This window comes from Bubalus kerabau, chromosome 17 (genome assembly GCF_029407905.1).
Source record: "Bubalus kerabau isolate K-KA32 ecotype Philippines breed swamp buffalo chromosome 17, PCC_UOA_SB_1v2, whole genome shotgun sequence".
In the NCBI taxonomy this organism is placed as follows: Eukaryota; Metazoa; Chordata; class Mammalia; order Artiodactyla; family Bovidae; genus Bubalus; species Bubalus kerabau.
In genome coordinates, this window is record NC_073640.1 from 41496106 (window position 1) to 41520835 (window position 24730).

A 24730-nucleotide genomic window follows, 5' to 3' on the forward strand; every position below is an offset into this window, starting at 1 on the left:
CGGCACTCAGCACGGACTCACCATTGCACCCTGGCTGCTTGCTGGGAAAATGTGGCGTGACACCCGTTCCCAGAGTGCTGACTTGAGGACACAGGGGCCAGGGTGGGCCTCTGTACCCTTCCCAGGATCCAAGCCAAGGGAGCCTCGGCTGGTGTGGCCTGCACGTGCCAAGACCAAAAAGATGCTGCCTCCTTCTGCAGAGTGGAGAGATCCTAGAGGTGTTTGTCCTGTTCACAGAGGTTCTCCAGGACACGTGGAAAGACCGAGTCTTTGATAGCAAGGCAGCCTGTCGTCCTTCTGGGTTACACAGCTGTCAGAACACGTGGAGGTTACTCCTTCTGATTTTCTGGCTTTGAAAGTGTATTTGTGTTGGCTTAGAGCAGGCACATTCCCTGAGGGACAGCCATATTTAATCTTTCACCTTTGGCCTGAGGGGGAAAACATCGAGCTTTGAGACAGGCCTGGCTCTCATCCCCACGTGTGGATGATGAGAGTATCATTTGCAGCAAGAATCATTTGAAAGTGGACTCCCTGATCGCCCACACCTGCCAGGCCCCCGTATTTCATTCTAGTCCAGTCGAGAAGTGGTATGGTCCCTGCCGATTACAGAGAGCTTCAGCTCTGATGGTGGTTCTCAAGAATGTGGGGGGACCATCGGCATCACCTGGGAACCCACTGGAAATGCAGGTTTTCTGAATCAGACCTGTTCCAGGGGGTGCAGGCTGCCTTTTAGCAAGTTTTCTGGGGGATTTCTGGGACTCATTTGAAGTTGAGAATGTTGGGGCTCTGGTCTGTGACAGGTATGAAGTTTGAGACCTATTTCTCCTTTAGCTAGATGGCAGACCTCTGAGTCCCCGGCATATGAGGGAGGGACTAAGCTTTCCTATAAGACAGAAGTGTGCAGAGGAGACACGAGTCCTGGTCTGGCCAACGGAATCTAGATCATAGTAATGGGAGGGGGGAGACGTGGTCATGTTGAGGAGTGATCAGAGACCTAGCACTCTTTATCTCAACCCTGGTTGGTTAAAAAGTAACACTTGGTGAAGGGGAAACAGACCTCACTGTACTATTCTTGAAACTAACTATGAATCTATATTTCCAAATAAAAATAAAGATAACAACAGCAAAGAGTTTCTGGGTTTTCAAAGTGCCAAGCTATCTGGTTCACCTTCGAGTTGGTGGAGAAAACTAATGAGCCATTCCCCAGCAGCAGTCACACCCATCTGTAGTAGAGCTCAAGTTTTCTTTGAAATGCTTCATGGAAACGGGAAGCTGTACGTGATGAGTCCATGAAGCCTGTGTCTTACTCCACCTACCTAGGGGTGCTCGGCTCCCTTTTTGAGCGGGAGTCTGAACTTCTCTATCTAGAGATGTGCAGAAGCAGCGTAGCCTGCAGTTACGCAGACTGGGACTGTTCTGAATGGAAGGCTTTTCACCTCACCGGGCTGGACTCTAGGACAGAGTTCTTGGGGAAGGGCACTGGCCAGGGCACAGAGACCCCCCTGGCTGTGCCAGTGCTCACCTTCGCCTCACACAGTCTCCTGATTCCTCTGCAATGACTTTAAGTGCTTGGCTGGAGGCAGAAGGAGAACCATGAATGTTCAACCACCACGTTGGCAGCAGAGCAGACCCTTTAGAGGAACTGTCGTTCGCTATAGTAGTGAAGCGAGAGAGTTTAGCCAGATCTCTGGCCACTTATCAAGTGTAGTAGCTCCGCAGGAGATCCAGCACAAAACCCTAGCCTCTGCTCTGGGGAGGGCATTGCAAGCAGATGGCAAGAGCGGCCCCACAGCCAACGACCGTGAGGACCACAGAGCACAGAGCGTCCTCTGGAAACCATGCACTGCTGCTTTCTAGAGGGGAGTGTGGGACCTCTGAAAAGCTGGGTGGGGGTGGGGGGTTGGCTGTGGAGAGAGCTCACTGCCCCTTGCATTGCATTTTTGTTACGAACTGAATGACCATTTTCAGGTCTAGTGAAGCTTCTGTGACTAGCATGCTGGGGTCATTATCTCAAACTCAAGCATCAAGTCTGGAGTTGTACGAATATGTTTTTTTCTCCTTAGTCAGTGGAGATAGATAGAAAAGATTGCTGTAAATTTCTGGGGCAGGTGGCAAGCTGGTTTACGGAACACAAGGCGATGAGAACCTCTGGCTTACGGAAAGTAGCATGAATTAATAATCATTTAATTGGCTCCTCCATTATGTTGCTGGTTTGGGAGATGGAAGTTTAGATGGAGGGGCTGTCAGTGGTGCTTTAGCTCAGAGTCTGATGGTTGAGAAGTGGGGGTGGTAGCTGCCTTTGGTCTTTCACAAGGATGACACTTCGGGCAGCCTCCCAGGCCTTCACCAGAAGGAAGAGGGTTGGCACTTTGGTGGAACACCACTTCCACCATGCCAAGAAGGGAGGAAATGAGCGTGAAGACCCCCGCTGGCTGTGCCAGTGCTCACCTTCACCTCACAGACTCCAGATTCCTCTTTGAAATGACTGAGTGGTCGGCTGGAGGCAGAAGGAGAGCTATGCATGTTCAACGACCAAGTTGGCAGCAGAGCAGACCCTTTAGAGGAACCATCGTTCTCTACAGTAGGAAAGGGAGAGTTTAACCAGATCTCTGGCCACTTATCAAGTGTAGTACCTCTGTGGAAGATGTGACACAAAACCCTAGCCTCTGCTCTGGGGAGGGAATTGCAAGCAGGTGGCAAGATGGCAAGCAGATGTCCAGCAGTGTGGACGCTCAGCACAGGCCCTGATCTCCTCAAGGGAGGACTCTGGCCAAGTACAGGCCTGTGACAGAGAATGTCCACCGTGCAAACAGCACCACTAATGTGGTGAGTGACGAGCAGGTGAATTTTGCTCATGAAACTATAATTTCTGGTACTTTCAATCATCTTCGAGGGCGAGTCAATGTCTTGGGTAATGACTAGAGAAAACCAAACACTGCATACCGTAAGGTTCCATTTCTATTCCATTGCCAGTTTTTCTTCAGGTTTCTTTTTCAAGAGGCAGCAAATCCCTGCCCTCCTTGGCTTGAGTTGTACAGCCACCTCACTAGGTGAGAAAGTCTGCAGGCTGTCCACGGTCTCGTGAGTACAACTCTGAAGTTTTCTGCCACCAAAATTTCAGTGACTTGGATTTTAGTTTATTAATGAGGATTGGAATTGGGTGAGAATTTGCTCTATAAAGAGTGGTTTTATCAAGTCAAGTTAAAGGTACTGTGTATTTCTACCATACCTGACCACTTGATAAGCCCCCAGATGATATTATTCTTGCCTGTTCTTCACAGTTAGTCACCTCCTGCCTGAAGCCCCTTACTAGGCTTGTTTTAATTATTCTGTGTGCTTAGAACAAGAGTAAGACCATGTCTTCAAAACTGCAAATAAAACTTGCATGAATTCAGATCACCTCTCTTCTGTTCCTTGCTCCCCTCTAATTAATATGACAGGAGAAGTAAATTTTTAAGTAATTACTTTTAGAAGTTAAACACTCCCTAAGCAGATATGTTACAAACAAAGGATACCTGTTTGTTGATGTCATAGAAATGGTTTTAGTTTTTCCTGAGGAAGCCATGCACTGACTACTGTCTTTCCCTTTGAAATGAAATTCTTCTGCCTGGAATGTGGAGGAACCTCAGAGAATAAAACAGAGAGTCATGGATCAGGTCTGCCTCCCTCAGCATCTGACTTTGTTAGATACAGTGGCCAGCGCATCCCAGTTTACGGGGGAATGGTGGCTTTCGGCCCAGAAGGTTGATTTTGAATTTTCTGTCCTCCATAAGCACCACGTGCAGCTCCTTTTTGTGCCTCACCAGTCGGTTGGGTGGAGCAGCCTCAACCCCTGACAAGTTGAACAAGTATTTTGTTCACTCCTTCGAAAGTCTGCATGGTAAGGAATCCACAGCTCACACTGTCAGACTGTGGTTGGGGGTTGACCCAGCATTTCGCTGTCCCAGCATCCCTCTTGCCTGGCTTTACAGAGTATGTCATCCACGACGTGTGTGCTCGCGTGATTCCTGGCCATGTTTTTAAACCCTTTGAAGTGCCAGGAGCCCAGCATGTTGCCTATGGAAGATTCATTGAGATTTAACACATATTTTCATATGACACAGCTGCCAAAATGAGGAAAAATTGCTTTAACCGACAAAGTTAAAAAATACCACCCGAGGTTTTGCACAGTATGGATCCAAATATCCACATTTTCATGGACAGTTGAATTTAAATTCTAAACACTTTAATTATAATATTAAAAATAATATAACTACATGACAAACTGAGGAAATGGGGAAATGGTCTATGATGCCATCACCTAAATACAGCAGTCATTTTCATTCAGTCTTTTTTCCCAATCCCTATTTTTTTACAGAGCTGTATCATGGCATAATGCACATTTTATCTTCTTTGTTCCTTCAGGTTAACATTCTCAAGGACTTTTCCACATTGCTGCACAGCTATCATATGTAACCTCATCTAATAGTGAAGAGGCTGTCCCATGGTTTACTTAACCATGCCTTTTGGTAAAAGATCTAGATTGTTCAGTTTGGCTAACTGAACAGGTGGCTAACATTCACTCCTGTTCAGTTTGTCTTCGTTGAAGAAGCCACTACAGGTTGTAACCCTTCAAGCTGTGACCAGTATAAACCAGTGGTTCCAGGCACTGTTTAAAATTATGGCTTGTCTCTGGATGCATGTTTGTATTTTACTGCTGTGGTGTCAGAGTGGCCTTCAAGTGACCACTCATTAGTTTTTTAACAAATAAAATGTTTTCTAGACTTGTGACATCTCTTAGAATTTAAGTTAAACTTTTGGAAAGTCTTCAAACCACATTACTTTCCCTTTTGGTGTCCGTACTCCCTCATTCACTGATGGCTTACAATGTATGCTAGGGACGGAACTGAAGTAGGAACTGACTTTAGGACTCTGGCCCTTGAGAAGTTGATCAGAGAGAAGCAGCTTGAGAAAAGGTTAGACTGTCATGGCCAGGAGTAAATCCTGTTCCAACCTGCTGATGGAGAACTTGCACAGCTGTTTGCCCATCTACAGAAATTTTATAAAGGCTTTGGCACCATGTTTGATAGGGACTGACATTTTAATGTCTGGGGTCAGGCTAGGAGGAGGCCTGTCAGCCTCGTTAACCTAACTCTTTGGAGCAGTCCCCACATCACCCAGGGATGCACAATGGAATTGTAACTGGGTGTTAACAGACTCTGATATGATAAAGGCATGGCTTTATCTTTAGAGAAGAAGCCTAGGTGGCTAACGTCCACCTCTAGACAAATCTGATCTAATAAAAATGCAGGTTGCCCCAGAGAGAAGTGAGATGAGCCCTGAAGTTTTTACACCAGTGGATGCAGGGTTTCGTATTAGAGCAGGGCTGCTGTGCTGCTCCAGAGAAAGAGGAATGAGTGCATGAGTGCTGATTTTATTTTTTAAAAACGCTTTAGAAGGACTCCTTAGCTTGAGCATACAAAGGAAGCCTTTAGAATTCCAGAGCAATATGAGAGTACCGTGGTGGCAGGGCCGGGGGAGGGGGGGCAGATAATAAAAGTCCCCCTCTTCATCCAAAGGGAAAAGAAGAGTGGCTTCTGAAACCAGAATTCTCACCTCTGCAGCCTCTTCACGTTTCATCACGCGTTCGGCACTGGAGGCAGAGGATGGGCCCTTCGGTCGTATGAGGACACTAGTGCTGCACTGGGTTTGCTTTTTTCAGTGAGTGAGATGAGTCCGGTGGTCTCAGCCTCCGACTTGTTCACCCACACTGCTCGTCAACTGCAGGGCTGACAGTCATTCTGGGCAGGGCAGGGGGGTGGGTAGCATAGATGGAGGGCACTGACAAGGTGGCATCACGGTCCTTTAAAAGCAAGTGTTGTTTCAGGTCAGGCAGACTAACTAAAAAGATGGAGATGGGCGTTCAGAGGAGAATTCTGTATCCTGGCTCGCCCCAGAGGAAGGGAGAGCCATACGGCAGCTTCTTCCTAACTGTAAGCCCTGAATCCTACAGATTGGAGCTGCAAGTGAGGAAGGTGGAGGATGGCTCTAACAAACAGGCATCTGAAGTGGCCATCACCTAATGCCTCCACCACTGCCACCCCATCTTTAGGAGGAATTTGAAGAGCTAACACATAGAAGACAACCAATAAGCAAAAATGAAAAATGATGGAGAATAAAGAATCTTCTGGGGAAAGGAAGATCTCAAGTCCTTGAAACATTAATTAAAGACTCTTATTGTGGGAGTGTGCAGGCAGCGGCCCATCATACTCAGAGGTCTAAAACCCGTGACACAGGGTTTCGAGGGATCAGATCTGAGGGGGTCTGGGAAATGGGAAGTGGGCCATGCGGGAACCAGACTAGAATGTTACAGCACCTAGTTAATCGGCAGCCAGTCCATCACATTAAATATCCAGCCGTCACGTATTACCTTTCAAGTGAAAATGAATAACTCCCATTAAGAGCAAAATGGGTTTGAAGTCGATTCGAGACAGATTAAAGTACTGTTATGAATGTGTGTGTTGGGAGGAGGAGGGGTCTGTATGTAATATGCTTGTCCTTGTACTTTTTAAATAATAGATGTTCTACAAACTTATGTAGACCAGGTTACCAAGATACTGGGGTTAAAGGTCATAAGATGTGCATTCTGGGAAGAGCATCCACTTCCTGGAATATTTCCTGCATTTCACTTTTTTTTCCCCCTCAAAATTATTGTGTGGCCTTATGATTTTAATGAACAAAATTGATTTTTTACAACTGTTTATTAAAGCACACATCTGTAATGACAGCATCTTGTGTATCCACATCAGAACAAATCTCAAAGCTGGAAACACGTGCTGGGTAACTAGACTGGATGAGACAGAAAGCAGTGTGACCGAAGAGTAGAAATGAGGCTTTCCATACCAATGACCTCTACATGGAGTCAAATGATTTTTCAGTGAGGGCAGCACGCAGTGGGTATGTCTTGTCTCGCTACCATTTTTAGGATTTTTCTTCTTGCCTCTTGTAATGAGATTCTAAAAAATGGAGTTCTCCATCCAAAACAAGTGAGAGGGCCAGCCTTAAGCTACTGACCAGGTTTCGGAATAACCAGATCTGACCACTTGAGGATTTGTGTTTATGCCAAAGGAGTTCTGCTTATTTATCCTGGTTAAACCTTGTTAGCCCAACTGTTTTCTCATCCAGATCTTGCATGTCTCTTTCCGTGACTCAGAGAACTCCTTCCGCCGCTGCTCTGTGCCCACTGTTTGCTGCTTAAGCCTCAGGTCGCCCTCCTCCCTCGTCAGTATTTTGTCTTTTTGGTGACATGGGGGTGAGAGGGCATGGTCTAGGCAAGCAGATAGGAAACTCTCTCTCTCTGAACCACCCACTCTGAGTAAACTCTTGTGTCTGGAGCATTGGCTTGTTTATAAGTTGGATTTACGCCCTGCCTAGTTCCACTCTTAAGTTACGTCTCCCCGCCAAAAGCAAGTTGCTGAACCAAAGCTTGATTTTTTGCATGTGAACAAGATACATGCAAAAAATCAAGCTTTGGTTCACATTGATCAGGTCTCCTTTGATTTCAAGAGCTGTGACAATAAAGTTGGGTGCATACCATTGATTACATCTATGAAAGTCTGTCTGGTTCTTGGGTTGACTCGTGTTTGGCAGAGCAGTTGGTGAGACTTCCCCAGCCACCCTCATTAGCCAACAGGTTGTGTCTTGATCAGCGGGGAGGGGGGTCAGAACAGACTGAATGTAGGTTTATCCAACTCAGAGCTTTTTAGTCCATTTCTTCACCTTTTTTCCTTGGTGTTCAGTTGTTAAATTTGTGTAGTGACAGAAATTCATGGCAACAGAAAGCAATGCCTGCTTCTTTCCCACCGTGCCCGATAAACCCATCCAGATGCTCATCCTCCTTTAACTTGGGTGTTTCACAAACACCCTGAGCTATGAATGAATGTTGACTCTCACCCAGCACGCATCCTCTGGGAGCTGGCCTGGCCTGGCTGCTGGATTACATCTTCTGTTTTTCCTTCCAGCATCATCAAGCCAAGCAGAGAAGGAGCTGACAGATTCTCCCGCAACCTCCAAACGCATCTCCTTCCCAGGTAGCTCGGAGTCCCCTCTTTCTTCAAAGCGACCAAAAACATCAGAGGAGACCAAGCCGGAGCAGGTGAGGCCCAGAGGGGCTGTGCTGTGGGAGAGTATTTCAGTTACCTGGGGGGAGTGGGATGGGGAGTGAAGTCTTGGGTGGGCGGGCATGGGACAGACACTGTTGCCACGGGAACTGAAGAGTCAACCGGCGGGGTGGCTGTGTCCCCCACAGATGTACCAGTGTCCCTACTGCAAGTACAGCAATGCCGACGTCAACCGGCTGCGCGTGCACGCCATGACGCAGCACTCGGTGCAGCCCATGCTCCGCTGCCCCCTCTGCCAGGACATGCTCAACAACAAGATCCACCTCCAGCTGCACCTCACCCACCTACACAGCGTGGCACCCGACTGTGTGGAGAAGCTCATCATGACGGTAAGGCGGCCGGGAGCAGCTCCTCAGGGCTCTTCTCTCCCCAGGGGTCAAGGGTGGCACTGTGATATGGGCAGGAGGCTGTGCTGCTGGACGCCAGAGGCAGGACAGAGTTGGAAAGGTCAAAGATGGTCCTGTGACCACTGTCAACCTTAGTCTTGGCATGACGGTGACCCAAAGGGCTCTGTGTTTCTCAGCATCCCTCATCATCCTCTCCCCTCCAGATGCAGAGGCCTGGGGGTGAGTTAACTGCAAGTTGTCATTCAGGTTCTCCAGGCCTTTACTGAGCAAGTCATATTCTAGGTTGTTCTTAGATTCATTATGTTTCATTTCATCCTCACAGCCACTCTGTTTAAAAAAAGGCTTGACATGTTTACATTATGGCTGAAGAAACTGAGGCTCAGAGAAGTTAATTGCTGTGATGCCACTTTTAGGTGGCAAAGTTGAGATTTGACCCCAGATTCTCCCACTCTAGGAATGCAGCCCCGTGACAGGGGAGTCCCTCGGGTGGATGCTTTCGTTCTCAAGGCAGGAAGATGCTCATTTGGGTAGCACGTGTTGAATCATGAACAAGGGCTTTGCATTTTGAACATGAAGTTGCTATACTTGCAGGGCATGTCTCTAAGTGGCCACTGTAAACATGGTGCAAAAGATTAGTACAAAGATTTAAATATAACGTGAAAACTTTTCAAAATTCTGCAGGTGATACTAATGTATGTCCTAAGTGATGTTCCGTCATGAGGAGTATGCGTTCGGTGCTGTGTCATGGGAACTTGAGCAGCCAGTGAGAAACTATGGTGGCCTCTGTGCTGCAAGTGCAACTTCCCATGGCTATTTTCAAATAGATTGGTGAACATGTTGAAAGGGTCTCTGTAAGTGGAAACTTACTTTTGTGGATGGTGGGTTTCTATGTTACAAGTTCCCTGGGAATTCTCTCCAGCCTTGGGATTTTCCTCAGGCTGTCATACTGGGTTGGCCAAAAAGTTCATTTGGGTCTAAGTAAAAATAAAATACACATTTTCCCATTTTCACCAAAAACTAATGAACAACATATTTCCTAGCTGAATGGACTTTCTGGCCAACCCAGGACTTCCCACAGCTGACCTGGAACCGTGGGAGCCTAAAGAAGCAGGAAGAGATGTGAGGAGGGAGGCATTTTCAATACATTGTTCTTTGGCTCTGGTGATTATTTTTCCTGTTTGAGATCACATTGGTCTAGGAAATATGAGCCTGTAGTAATCTGTATGATTGGTTTACATTAGACAGTGTTTCATTTATATATTCTTAAGGGCCAGTATATAAATTTTATCTCAAATAGCCATTGTTTGTCATATTAATTCTTTTATAACAGCAACAGTGTGGTACAAGGTAGCAAGTCTGGTGGTCATTTGAGTCTTCATTTAACAACAGGATGTTACTGCTGTGTTTGCTTGGGTACTAAATTCCGAAGAATTTAGGAGGTGTTACTCAAGCAGTGATTCTCAAATCCTTTTTGCGGGAGACTGGTGAATATGATTCAGTAGCCTTACTGGGTATTCTATGCATGCTAGTTTGACATCCGTTATTAAGAACTCTTTCAAGTATTCTGCATGTACAAAAAAAAAAAAAAAATTTACTTGGCTGCACTGGGTCTTAGCTGCAGGAGGATCTTCAGTCTTCAGAGTAGCATGTGCGATCTTTAGTCGCGACATGCAAACTCTTATTTGTGGCTTGTGGGATCTAGTTCCCTGACCAGGGATCAAACCCAGGCCCCCTGCATCGGGAGCAATAAGACTTGGCCATGGGACCACCAGGTACATCCCTACATGTACAAAATTGTGTGTATAATGCCAGGGAGCATAAGGATACCCACAGTTCACCCATGGAGCCAGGTTAATAATCCCTGTTTGAGAAGACTCCCCAAGAACATAATTGTGTAGGAGAAATGCGCTCCCTAAAGGGGCTGTGCTTGGCACCTGTTCAGAAACCCCTGTAAACCTACCTCATTTTCCCACAGCATACAATGGAGGTGTTTTCTAGACATTTCTGAAAAAGTGTGCAAATTGTGGGAAATGTGCTGACTGTAAGGAAGTTCATTTGCTAGCAATGGGAGACAGTTAATGGATTCAGAAATAAAGTTGAAAGTTGTGGGAACTGTAATCATGTAAGGGTTTTACATTTGACTAAAGGTGTCTGTAAGGTCAGTTTGATGCCCTCTCTTTGCATGAAGATGGAGTCACTGCATGGCTGTTGGTATTGAACTGGTTTCTTAAGTCATGAGGATGTGTTGTGTCAAGCTAAAGAAAGCAGTTCCATCTCCATCCTTTAGCAGGATCAGCAAGAAAAAGACAAGTAGCCAAGGTTGGAGGGGAGTTTGTGGCCATACTTTGGGGTGAACCCAGGCACCCTATTTGAGGGCTGGACTGCTCATCTTGGTCTTGACCCTAACAATTAAGTAGCTGCCACTGTCCTCCCTCTGAAAAGTATGGTGTTAAAATGAAATTTTGAAATTGTTTTACAACTGTTTATAATGAACCTGTGGTTAAAATCATGCCCCTGGAGGCTATTTTTATGGCAATTTTATTAGAAAACTGTCCAAGAGGAAGTATTGGTTAGACTTTTTGATGGTGTATCTGTTTGTTCCTGGCTATCTAGAGCAGGAAACTCTGAAAACAGCATGATGAGATATGCCCCTCAAATCAGAGCTCCATTTTCTAAACTGTATCATTAAGGAATGGTCAATGTCCAGTCATTCATCCTCCCAGAGGAGAAAGTTACGTCTGCTTTATCTTTGAGTGGCCCGGATGAATGGCAGTGAGAGGAGTGAATCTTCTTCCTTGCCAGATGGTTTGACTGAATGCACTGCCTTTGGTGCAGACTAGGAAAACCTGGCAAAATCTACCAAACAGACACCTCCTGGCAGATGTGGGGTGTGTCCATGGTATCTGAAGCTGTAAATTCTGGTAAATATTTTTTGCTGTCTGGGCCCAAGGTCTCAGGATCTGGCTTGAATTGGGTTTCAGTCTCTCTAAAAGTAAATTCCACCTTGATAAATGGAAATAGATTACTTTCTATACAATGTCTTTCCGTTCAGTTGTAAATGGAGAGTGTTTTGAGGAGGCTTCATTTAATAATACCTTATCAGACAGCTTTCAGGAACCTGCAGTGTCTAATATGTCTGTTGCTATGGTAACAGCTGCTTGCTTATGCTCTGCATCTCATATCTGTGTCCTCCATGGGCCCCCTTCTTTTTACCGATGAAGGGGCTTGAAAAATATTCTCCACTGGGAACAATTGCAGCTCTGGCCCTCTGCTATGGAAACTGCACCCACAGCAGTTCATTCTGCTGGGCCTGTGGGAAACAGAGCTCCAAAGGTTGTCTTTACACACATGGTAAGAAAGAAGGAAATGTATAAAGCTTAAGGCAGTGAGACAAGTGCCCCTCCAGGCCCCACTGAGCGGCTGGTCCCCAACGCCAGTCATATAGCACTCTCATCTAGTGACAGGGAAGTTCGAGAGTCTGAGTCAGTGATGGGGGTATAGGGGTCACTGCTTGTGCCACCTCTTTTTGCTCACTTTTCTAGGGGAGGAGGGTTGAGGGCAAGGGGGTCAGGTTAGAATAGGAAAGACCACCTACAATAATTTTCAGTGGTCCTGAATTATTCTAACTAATCACTGTTCTTCTAAGTGGCAGGACACACCACTGGGATTGCAGAGCATTAACACAGGGAAACTGTCTTTGTTCCTCCATCACTTAGCAAAGTGTGACCTCATGGCGGAGAATGGGGCTAAGTCTGGAGCAGCCAGGAACACCTTTTTCTCTAGCCCTTCGTCTTTGTTCCCTTTAGTAGTTCTTAATCATCCTGTATGTTTTGTACATGCACTGATTCCCCTTCACAGCTCCTGGACCCACGCTGCCTGCAATTCCACAGCTCCCACCCCCCACGCCTCACCCCACCCCACAGCTGTCTGACTCCTGTGATGTTTTCGGTCAGCATCTCTCTCTGTGCTCCCCGTGTGCCCATACATCTGAGTCTCTAGACCAGGCTGGCCGCTTGGCCCCCCTGCATCAGGGCTCTCGGGTGGCCACTGGCCCTGAGGCTGTGGCACCCACTTGGGTACCAGCTCTCACTTTGTCTCCATCTCAGAGGAAGGTAATGAAAATAATCGGGCTTCATTAATTCCAAGTCCTGTGAGATGATAGCCATTTGGAGCCTGTTTGCCAATTAGATGGTCTAAATTAGAAGTGACCTTGGTATACTGCCACTGCTTGCCTCTCTGAGTCTAATGAAGCTTTTCTCTCCAATTCAGTCTCCTTCTCAGCTCTCTTCTCTCTCTCTTCTGCTGTGTGTGTGTGTCTGTGTGTGAGAGAGAGAGACAACTGTTCATGTGTTTCCTGTTCTCCTACCTATCTCCTTTTTTCAGTCTTTCTGATTCTTAGATTTTTAAAATCTGGTTCAGGGCTACATTTGTTTTTGGCCCATATGAATGTTAATATTGCTCTATAATTTTTCCTCATGGGTTTTAGATTAAAAAAAAAGACAGCCACATAGATGACATTTTAGAAGGGAAACGAGACAGAGACATGGCCTTCTTGACACCAGGGTCCAGCGCCCAACCTAGCACAACTGGAAGGTAGTAGGAAAAAAAAAAAAAAAAAACACACACACAAAACAAAACTCTGAGGCTTTGCTGCTAAGCAGTGCCTGGCTTGCTGGCTGCAGGCGTGCAGACAGCTCCTGCATCCTGGCAGCCATTGAGGTCAGAGGAGAACGTGAGCAGCTAGACCCTCACTGGCACCATCAACTCTAGATCCCCCACTAGCTAGAATGCTAAGGTCTGGAATCGTTGGCTTTTAAAGAATAGGACCAATACCTCATTCACCAGGTGTACAGACTAGCCAGGTCTCTGTTGGGAAGGCCTGTGTCTGAGGTCCTGTCTTTCCCTCTGTCATCATTTCCTCTTTCTTTCCCTTCATCTGAGGCTCTTCAGTCTGTTTATTTTTTACTGAAATATGAAGGATTTCAGTCTCTTTGGGAGTCTAGATTTTGGCAAACCTGTCCTTTCACTTGGAATAGGGAGCCTTTCAGAAAGCAACTCTACTCAGGTGAGCACTGCCAAGGCTGTGGGGATGAAAGTCTCAGAGAAGTGAGGTGCAGTACTTGGGTCTGAGAAGATACCTTTGCTTGCCAGCATGTGGAACTTGGTTGGTTGCATTGATCTAACCTCAGGGTGGCCTTGAGGGATGAATTTGCATGAACAGTCCCGTTAAGAATTTAGCAAAATTTATATACCCCTTGGTTGCTCAAGGTGTTGTATTTGGCCATTTCACGTCCATGACCCAAAGAAAGCAAAGAGTGTGGCGGCTCCTTATAATCCAGCTTCTTCCATTGAGAAAGAGTAAACATCAGCGGCCCCTCCTGCATGTCACAGTGGGGACCAGGCCCACATCTAAGACTCTGGCTTTTATAAAATGAGTCCTTGAGGCTTTCAGGCCCACTCATGTCATAGAAACTTGAAAGGCATTAAATCATAATCCTAAATAATGGTGAACCGAACAGGAGGTATTTACAAAGCCATATCACCTTTCCTAGTAGTTCAAGGGCAATTAACTTGAGTCCAGGAATTTCTCTCTAGGGAGCCTGTGATTTCCTGAAATTATCTGCAATAGTCTGTTTGAAAGTATTTTTTCTAGGAGCCTGCCACTTTCATCAGATTTCCTAATGAGTTTATGATATCTAAAAGGTTAATTATTCTGGATGTGAGCTTCTTGGGCCCAGGGACCTGGTCTCGCTCTGTCTCACAAGCAAGTGGCATAGGGACCTTGTACAAAGTTTAGTGAATGATGGTCAAATGAATGGACAAGCAGAATCACTTGAGGCCCTCCCTTCTCATCAACTGAGTTGTTTTGGAATTGCTTAAGCATGAAGATTTTTCTTCACGTGAAGAAGTAGAATGCTTCTACTTCTATTGTCATATATGAAAATTGCTGAAACTTGAAGATTTCCAGCATCAGCACAGAACTCCCCATTTCTCACTCTATGTGAGACTGTTTACCTGTTTGGAAGGTTCTATCGCTGCTCAGATGATACTTTGTTCCTGTGTTCCCATCAACTCTGCATACCTGACTTGGCTCAGAGAGGCAGGAAGAAGGCGTGTGCTATCCAGACGGCCACCAATCAAGAGAGACTCAAATTCTGAGGAAGTCATGGCTCTAACAGATTGAACTTTCTTACCTCAAAAACTTGGACTTTCAGTCAAACGTCTGTTTTCATAGTCTTAAGTCCCATTTATACATTAGTGTCAAGTATGGGAGAATGTAATTTAACATACTCATTGTGTATGGGTGTAAGGTTACTGGAAGAATCAGTCTACATGGATGTTGATGTGGGATGAGTAGGTGTTTGGACTGAGTGTGGTCTGGCCAAACCTTAATCTCTTTGTTCGGCATTTGAGTCTGTGGTTGGGGGTGCTGGGGCTGAGTGTGTAATGGTGGCATCCAGTGCTTGGGGGGGTCTGCGGCTTGGACACGTTTGGTGAGGGTGGGTGGAGGCTGGTTATACTGTGGGCAGGTTTTGTCCCTTCGCCTGCCAGTGTGCTCTGATGCTCCTTGTGAAAGGAAGGCCTTTACAGAACTGTGCTTGGCACTGGTGAGTGACCGTCTTTCCCAGGGACCTCCAGCCTGGCTGCATGGCCGCCAGATCTGATTGGGAAACAAGGGGTGCTGAAGGAACTCTGCCATGGCCAACTTACATCATCTTCTGTAAGCACAGCGCCTCAGTGAGGCATTGGCAGGACCGTACTTCTGGCTGTTGACCAAAAAAGTGTGGAAACTGTGAGTGACAGGGTTGAGAAGCTGGTAGGAGAAAGAGGAGTGGACACAGACACAGGAACATTTAACATCCAAGAGCTGACATGGGGTCCGTCAGTGTCCTGCATAGCAAAGCGGCTTCCATTGCAATCTCTCTGTTCAGACACATGGGCAGATAGACCCCGTCAGAATTTCTAGATCCTCAGGATTCCCTTCAGGAGTCTTCCTCTCAAGTCTCCTGGGAACTTCTTGTCCATTAAGATTTTATATGCTGAATCTTTTTCATTTGTTTGCTTTCAGGGAGAGGTTGGGTACACTATAGATGAGAAGATGCAGGTAGATAAAAGTAATTACTTAAACATATATGGGGCAAGACTTACAGGTTTGGAGGCCCAGATTAAGATGCAGAGGAGCATGTGAGGTTGATGATTATATTTCGGGGAGAGTTAATTGATGGAAGGTGAAGGCAGACAAAGAACCGCTGCTTACTGCCTTCTTGAATCCCAATCAGGAATTATGATTAAAGTCGCAGCGAGACAACAGAGGGCTGATGAATTGGTGTCTTTTTTTTTTTTTTTCTTTTTTGCCGTCATTCACACTTGATTGACTTCAACCTTTCAAGTGCAAAAGTCTCTCTTTTCCATTATTATTCATAGCCATCTGAGTTTTTCTAATTAAAGTGTATGAAAACAATTACTGATCCGTCGTACTGAGTCTGTTAGAGGGGATGTCTGCCTTACTGTAATGCGTATAAAGAGCCCACAGTTTTCTATAATGATGTGCAGCTGAGGTGTTAGATAATTTTATTCTTTTTTACTCTGTAGGGCTTTTTTTTATTTCTCATGATTCATTTTTCATAATTCCTAAAGATCCCAGGAAAGGACTGATCCTGCAGCTACAACTGAGAAAGGTGGTGGTGGGGAGTCTTTTTTTCCTTTCCCTTTCTCCCCATCTTGCCCCCAACCTCGTGCTCCCCCTCGGTTGAGGACTATAAATTAATCGGTGACCTTTCACTTCTTGGATTCCCGCTGGACTCCCCAACCACACTGGTCAGACATGCTTTCTATTAAAAAGAAAATAGATGGAATGAGTTTGGCAATCTCTGCTCCATTCCTAACGATTCATCAACAGCTAGCCTTAACCAGCTGCTGGCAAGCTTTGTGTGAGGGTGCAATGTCTGTGCAAGAGGGGTTCTGTGTCACTCACGTGCACCTACCATGCACCTGCTGTTCATAAACACAGGGCTCCTCAGAGTCCTTCTCCACAGTGCCTGTTGCTTAATTTCTGCACCTTTGGGCATCTGGGTTGCTGAGATTATCCTAACACCCTGAAACGTAAGGGGGAGTTACCTTTTTGGTATTTATGAGGACAGCTGTCCCGAGTTTCCCCTTGAGGTGGAACCTACCACTGATGATTCTAGTGAATGCATCGGCAGTGATTTTGAACAAGGCCAGAATCCTCAAACCATTAAGAATAGTAAAATTTATTTTAAATATTTAATTTTGAACAGTAATCTAGATGTTCCAGTCTTTGCAACAGCAAGAGAAGATACTATCTCAGTGGTATGTTTGATGAGGAAACAATGTCTCCATGTGGGCTGGGTGCCTCGTAGAAAGGCTAGTGGTGACTGTACGTTTCTGTTCCTGTTACCTCGGGGTCAGTTTATGTCTCAGGCTGCATTCAAACGGGACGATTTCTGATTCATCTGGGCATATCCTCAACTACCTTGCTGTCCTGTAGCAGGCAAAGGGGCGCTGCTTCTTTTTAAATGAGGAGGCTTTTAAGCCTTATGTTGCATACTGAGGACTTCTTATCATATTAATGGAAGGCAAATGATAATGTGTTTGGACAAGTTTCTGGCCAGATGGCAGGACAGCCTGGAGAAATAAATCCCTAAAATCTGACCTTAAATTGTAGCTCTTTTGACCCAGGTTGCTATACTGGGCAGCAATAGCCGTGGCCAAGGTGGGGCTGCCCTGTTGTAGGATGCAGGACACCCTCTGGGCTACCACACAGGTGGAAGTTCCCTCCGATGCTGTGTACCTCAGGCAGAGACCCTGGGAGAAATCCTGACTGAAGTCAGTCATAAGAAATGCTCATTTGCACTTGATCTCAGTTTATAAAGGGTTACACAATGTTGTTTCCTAGAAAATCTGCCAGTGTGTCTGCATGTCCTTAGCCTTCCCTTTGTTCTCCTCTCTTCTTCTTACCCTTTCTCTCGCTCATTCCCCTCCTCTTCTTGCCTGAATACATTTTGAAAATAGTACTACAATGCTCCCTGCTTCAAGATTACAGTGTACTTTACTAGGTATGATTTAATTAGGGCCCTTATTATGTTTTCAGCAGCTTAAGGTGGGCCTTTCAACTTATCTACCTAATTGGTTGCACAAGAAGTTTCACAGCCCATGACAAAACATTGTCAGTGATCAAAGTCAAAATTCTGCATAAAGGAAAAATATTAATAATAAGATTATTCTTCAAGTGTGCACTGCTAATTATGTCCAGAATGTAACCGTAGAAACACTTTTGACTGATGTGAGCTTTGTCTAATAAACATGAATCTTCAGTGAGCTATGGAAAGTGACACCTCCAGCCTTAACACTGGTGAAGGCTAATTTTGCTTATTAAATAATTTCTACACATTTTCCTATTTGGGTCTCTTTCCTCTCCTTTTGACTTGCCTCATGTCTCTGCCGCTTGCTCTTCAGGTGACCACCCCTGAGATGGTGATGCCCAGCAGCATGTTCCTCCCAGCGGCTGTTCCAGATCGAGACGGGAGCTCCAGTGTGGAGGAGGCAGGAAAGCAACCTGGTTAGTGTCATACTCTTGACCTTGAGAAGAGAAACAGAACGTTCATAGGGCAAGAGTGCCGCAGACTCTTTACTGTACTCCTAAGCTGGATGTGCCTTTTCAAGGGGCGAGGGGCGCTGTTGTCAGCACTGGATACTCGGGCTCTTAGTGGGTATCTGTTGCTCTTCATGTGGTTTGAAGTGAGAAAAGCTCAGGTGACAACCAGTGAGGTTCTGGTGGACACATGTCCCCTTAGACTGTACAGTGAGGAAGTTAATGACCAGACACTCAGTCAGTACACTCATAACTTACCATCTTAAGCCATTACATATTCCCTCTCTGAGGACTTAAACATGAGGGACTTGTGGAGCACACGGGTGATCTCAGGGCACTGGATTAGGTATCTTTCTAGGCACTGTATCTGCACAGAACTCTTCTCTGAGACTTCCAGGACTGTCTCATAGGAGGCAGCAGAAAGGAGCATTTGGAAGGGACGCTGTTGTAGATATAGATGCTGGTGGTGCCCTGGGGTGAGTCCTCGCTGGGTGGGACCTCTGTTTTTGAGTTTCTCCTCCATCACTGACATCTTGTCAGCAGCTAAGACTTAAGTTGGGAAGAGCTCTGCCCCACCTTCTCCCTTGTGATGTCTCCATACTAGGCAGTGTACCACTGACCTGAAAAAGGGTTAGAATATTTATGGGTGTGATGATCTCATTGTAGAAAAAAATTTTAATGTATTTTATTTTCATAATTGGCCACTTGAACATTCATTGCTTATCGAATAGAGAGGACAGTCAGAAGTCACACTGTAACAGGAAATTTAATGCCGAAGAAATATATCCAAAATTTGTTACAACGGACAGCAGTCCTTACAAATGCCCCACATCTTAGCAGGGCACTAAATCACATATTCTACAGTTTAGATCCATGTAAAAGGGGTATCCTTTAATTTCTTGAGAAACTGAAACGAATATTGTTTAAAAGACAGATCTGTGTGATGGTATAGGCCTACTAAGAGTTGAGACTCTCTGTATTTCCTTTTCTTCCTGTGTGTCTGCTCGTATAGCATGTGCTCTCTGGGCGGGTGGGGCTCCATGGAGAGTGTGTGTCTGCAGGTTGGGTATTTCCCTCATCATCAGATTCTGTGATCACGAGGCCCTGTTAGGTAGGCAGCTCGAAGCCCTCTTTATCATTGGGCTTGATTTCTATTTTCTTTACAGAAACCTCAGAGGATCTGGGAAAGAACATCTTACCCTCTGCGAGCACAGAACACAGTGGAGATTTGAAACCTTCTCCTGTGGACTCGGGCTCTGTGAGAGAAGACTCAGGCTTCCTGTGCTGGAAGAAGGGGTGCAACCAGGTTTTCAAAACTTCCGCCACCCTCCAGACACACTTCAATGAGGTTCACGCCAAGAGGCCTCAGCTGCCAGTGTCAGATCGCCATGTGTACAAGTACCGCTGCAACCAGTGCAGTCTGGCTTTCAAGACGGTGGAGAAGCTGCAGCTCCACTCTCAGTACCACGTGATCAGAGCTGCCACCATGTGCTGTCTTTGCCAGCGCAGCTTCCGAACTTTCCAGGCTCTGAAAAAACACCTTGAGACAAGCCACCTGGAGTTGAGTGAGGCCGACATCCAGCAGCTTTATGGTGGCCTTCTGGCCAATGGGGACCTCCTGGCAATGGGGGACCCCACCCTGGCCGAGGACCACACCATAATCGTGGAGGAAGACAAGGAGGAAGAGAGTGACTTGGAGGATAAACAGAGCCCGACGGGCAGTGACTCTGGGTCGGTACAAGAGGACTCGGGCTCTGAGCCAAAGAGAGCCCTACCTTTCCGCAAAGGCCCCAACTTCACCATGGAAAAATTCCTGGACCCTTCTCGCCCTTACAAGTGCACCGTCTGCAAGGAATCTTTCACTCAAAAGAACATCCTGCTCGTGCACTACAATTCTGTCTCCCACCTACACAAGTTAAAGAGAGCCCTTCAAGAGTCGGCCACCGGTCAGCCAGAACCCACCAGCAGCCCTGACAACAAACCTTTTAAGTGCAACACTTGCAACGTGGCCTACAGCCAGAGTTCCACCCTGGAGATCCATATGCGCTCTGTGCTGCATCAGACCAAGGCCCGGGCAGCCAAGCTGGAGGCTGCTAGCAGCAGCAGCAATGGCACTGGGGGCAGCAGCACAGCCCCCTTGAGCTCCTCCACCCCGAGTCCTGTGAGCACCAGTGGCAGTAACACCTTTACCACCACCAACCCGAGCAGTGCTGGCATCGCTGCGAGCTCCAGCTTATTGAGTCAAGTGCCCGCTGAAAGTGTAGGAATGCCACCCCTGGGGAATCCCATCAGTGCCAACATTGCATCCCCTGCAGAGCCCAAGGAAGCCAACCGGAAGAAGCTGGCAGACATGATTGCATCCAGGCAGCAGCAGCAGCAGCAGCAGCAACAACAACAACAAGCACAGACACTGGCCCAGGCCCAGGCCCAAGTTCAAGCTCATCTGCAGCAGGAGCTGCAGCAGCAGGCAGCTCTGATCCAGTCCCAGCTGTTCAACCCCACCCTTCTGCCTCACTTCCCCATGACCACCGAGACCCTGCTCCAGCTGCAGCAACAGCAGCATCTTCTCTTCCCCTTCTACATCCCCAGTGCCGAATTCCAGCTCAACCCGGAGGTGAGCTTGCCGGTGACCAGTGGGGCTCTAACGCTGACCGGGACGGGCCCAGGCCTGCTGGAAGACCTGAAGGCCCAGGTTCAGATCCCACAGCAGGGCCACCAGCAGATGCTGCAGCAGCAGCAGCAGAGCCAGCTCCCTGTGCCCCAGAGTCACCCTGCTCTCCTACAGCCCAGCCAGCACACTGAAAAGAAAAACAAACTGGTCATCAAAGAGAAGGAGAAAGAAAGCCAGAGAGAGAGGGATGGTGCTGAGGGGGGAGAGATCAGCTCGGGACCAAAGGAATCACTGCCCGATGCCTTGAAGGCCAAAGAGAAGAAAGAACTGGCCCCGGGGGTTAGTTCTGAGCCCTCCATGCTCCCTCCACGCATTGCCTCGGATGCCAGAGGGAATGCTACCAAGGCCTTGCTGGAGAACTTTGGTTTTGAGCTGGTCATCCAGTACAACGAGAACAAGCAGAAGGTGCAGAAGAAGAATGGGAAGATGGAGCAGGGCGAGAACCCAGAGAAGCTCGAGTGTGACTCCTGCGGCAAGCTGTTTTCTAACATCTTGATTTTAAAGAGTCATCAAGAGCACGTTCATCAAAATTACTTTCCATTTAAACAGCTAGAGAGATTTGCCAAACAGTACCGTGAGCACTACGACAAGCTGTACCCCCTGAGGCCTCAGACCCCTGAGCCGCCACCCCCGCCTCCACCCCCGCCTCCACCCCCGCTGCCAGCAGCGCCGCCCCAGCCAGCATCCACCCCAGCCATCCCCACGTCGGCCCCACCCATCACTTCACCTACGATTGCCCCGGCCCAGCCGTCCGTGCCACTCACCCAGCTCTCCATGCCCATGGAGCTGCCCATCTTCTCGCCACTCATGATGCAGACGATGCCGCTGCAGACATTGCCGGCTCAGCTGCCCCCTCAGCTTGGACCCGTGGAGCCTCTGCCCGCGGACCTGGCCCAGCTGTACCAGCATCAGCTCAATCCAAGTCTGCTCCAGCAGCAGAATAAGCGGCCTCGTACCAGGATCACGGATGACCAGCTCCGAGTCCTGCGGCAGTATTTTGACATTAACAACTCCCCCAGTGAAGAGCAGATCAAAGAGATGGCAGACAAGTCCGGGTTGCCCCAGAAAGTGATCAAGCACTGGTTCAGAAACACGCTCTTCAAAGAGCGGCAGCGGAACAAGGACTCCCCTTACAACTTCAGCAATCCTCCCATCACCAGCCTGGAGGAACTCAAGATTGACTCTCGGCCCCCTTCACCAGAACCTCAGAAGCAGGAGTACTGGGGGAGCAAGAGGTCTTCGAGAACAAGGTTTACCGACTATCAGCTGAGGGTCCTGCAGGACTTCTTTGATGCCAACGCTTACCCAAAGGACGATGAATTTGAGCAACTCTCTAATTTACTGAACCTTCCAACCCGAGTCATAGTGGTCTGGTTTCAAAACGCCCGACAGAAGGCCAGGAAAAATTATGAGAATCAGGGAGAGGGCAAAGACGGAGAGCGGCGTGAGCTTACAAATGATAGGTATATTCGAACGAGCAACTTGAACTACCAGTGCAAGAAATGCAGCCTGGTGTTCCAGCGCATCTTTGATCTCATCAAGCACCAGAAGAAGCTGTGTTACAAGGATGAAGATGAGGAAGGGCAGGATGACAGCCAGAATGAGGACTCCATGGATGCCATGGAAATTCTGACACCCACCAGTTCCTCCTGCAGCACCCCAATGCCCTCCCAGGCTTACAGCACCCCAGCACCTGCAGCCAGTACAGCATCCTCTGCGTTCTTGCAGCTTCCATCAGAGGCCGATGAGCTGGCCACCTTCAGTGCAAAACCAGAGGTGAGTGATGAAAAACCAAAGCAGGCTGAACCTCCCAGTGCACAGCCGAACCAAACCCAAGATAAGCAAGGACAACCAAAGGCAGAGCTGCAGCAGCAAGACCAGCCCGAACAGAAGATGAGCACTGCCCAGCAGAAGCTCCCACAGCTGACGTCCCCCGCACCGGTACCGACGCAGCCTCCTCCACAAGCGCCCCCACCTCAGTGCCCCTTGCCCCAGTCAAGCCCCAGCCCCTCCCAGCTCTCCCACCTACCCCTCAAGCCCCTCCATACGTCAACTCCTCAGCCGCTGGCCAACCTACCTCCTCAGCTAATCCCCTACCAGTGTGATCAGTGCAAGTTGGCCTTCCCATCATTTGAGCACTGGCAGGAGCATCAGCAGCTTCACTTCCTGAGTGCACAGAACCAGTTCATCCACCCCCAGTTCTTGGACAGGTCACTGGATATGCCTTTCATGCTGTTTGACCCTAGTAACCCACTGCTGGCAAGCCAGCTGCTCTCTGGGGCCATACCTCAGATTCCTGCAAGCTCAGCCACTTCCCCTTCAACTCCCACCTCCACGATGAACACTCTGAAGAGGAAGCTGGAGGAAAAGGCCAGTGCAAGCCCTGGAGAAAATGACAGTGGGACAGGGGGAGAAGAACCTCAGAGAGACAAGCGTCTGAGGACAACTATCACGCCAGAACAGCTAGAAATTCTCTACCAAAAGTATCTCTTGGACTCCAATCCAACTCGAAAGATGTTGGATCACATCGCGCATGAGGTGGGCTTGAAGAAACGTGTAGTCCAAGTCTGGTTTCAGAACACCCGGGCCCGGGAAAGGAAAGGACAGTTCCGGGCGGTGGGCCCAGCGCAGGCCCACAGGAGGTGCCCTTTCTGCAGAGCACTCTTCAAAGCCAAGACGGCCCTGGAGGCTCATATCCGGTCCCGTCATTGGCATGAAGCCAAGAGAGCTGGCTACAACCTAACTCTGTCTGCAATGCTCTTAGACTGTGATGGGGGACTGCAGATGAAGGGAGATATTTTTGATGGAACTAGCTTTTCCCACCTACCCCCAAGCAGCAGTGATGGCCAAGGTGTTCCCCTCTCACCTGTGAGCAAAACCATGGAGTTGTCTCCCAGGACTCTTCTGAGCCCTTCTTCCATCAAGGTGGAAGGCATGGAAGATTTTGAAAGCCCCTCCATGTCCTCAGTTAATCTAAACTTTGACCAGACTAAGCTGGACAACGATGACTGTTCCTCAGTCAACACAGCGATCACAGATACCACTACTGGAGACGAGGGCAATGCAGATAATGATAGTGCGACGGGAATAGCAACTGAAACCAAATCCTCCTCTGCGCCCAGTGAAGGGTTGACCAAAGCGGCCATGATGGCAATGTCTGAGTATGAAGATCGGTTGTCATCTGGCCTGGTCAGCCCAGCTCCCAGCTTTTACAGCAAGGAATATGACAATGAAGGTACCGTGGACTACAGTGAAACCTCAAGCCTTGCAGACCCCTGCTCTCCAAGCCCTGGTGTGAGTGGGTCAGCAGGCAAATCTGGAGACAGTGGGGATCGGCCCGGGCAGAAACGTTTTCGCACTCAAATGACCAATCTGCAGCTGAAGGTCCTCAAGTCATGCTTCAATGACTACCGGACACCCACCATGCTGGAGTGTGAAGTCCTGGGCAATGACATTGGACTGCCAAAGAGAGTTGTTCAGGTCTGGTTCCAGAACGCCCGGGCAAAAGAAAAGAAGTCCAAGTTAAGCATGGCCAAGCATTTTGGTATAAACCAAACGAGTTACGAGGGACCCAAAACAGAGTGCACTTTGTGTGGCATCAAGTACAGCGCTCGGCTGTCTGTACGTGACCATATCTTTTCCCAACAGCATATCTCCAAAGTTAAAGACACCATTGGAAGCCAGCTGGACAAGGAGAAAGAATACTTTGACCCAGCCACTGTACGTCAGCTGATGGCTCAACAAGAGCTGGACCGGATTAAAAAGGCCAATGAGGTCCTTGGACTAGCAGCTCAGCAGCAAGGGATGTTCGACAACGCCCCTCTGCAGGCTCTCAACCTTCCTACAGCATACCCGGCGCTCCAGGGCATTCCTCCTGTGTTGCTCCCCGGCCTCAACAGCCCCTCCCTTCCAGGCTTCACTCCATCCAACACAGGTGGGT

The 24730-nt window shown here is 47.8% G+C and overlaps 1 protein-coding gene across 12 annotated transcripts in view; it reads left to right on the forward strand.

The window, feature by feature from the left end:
- The window catches only part of ZFHX3 (zinc finger homeobox 3), a 290141-nt gene that overhangs the window by 250385 nt on the left and 15026 nt on the right, over positions 1-24730 (forward strand). For all 12 annotated transcript variants that reach the window (XR_008704554.1, XM_055554168.1, XM_055554163.1 and 9 more), the window contains 4 exons: positions 8001-8134; positions 8288-8488; positions 17984-18086; positions 19286-24724. Coding sequence is in view for 11 of the 12 variants with exons in the window: in XM_055554168.1 (XP_055410143.1) it covers positions 8001-8134; positions 8288-8488; positions 17984-18086; positions 19286-24724 (5877 nt within the window). In the remaining variant the exon portion in view is untranslated. The remainder of the gene's footprint in view (positions 1-8000; positions 8135-8287; positions 8489-17983; positions 18087-19285; positions 24725-24730) is intronic.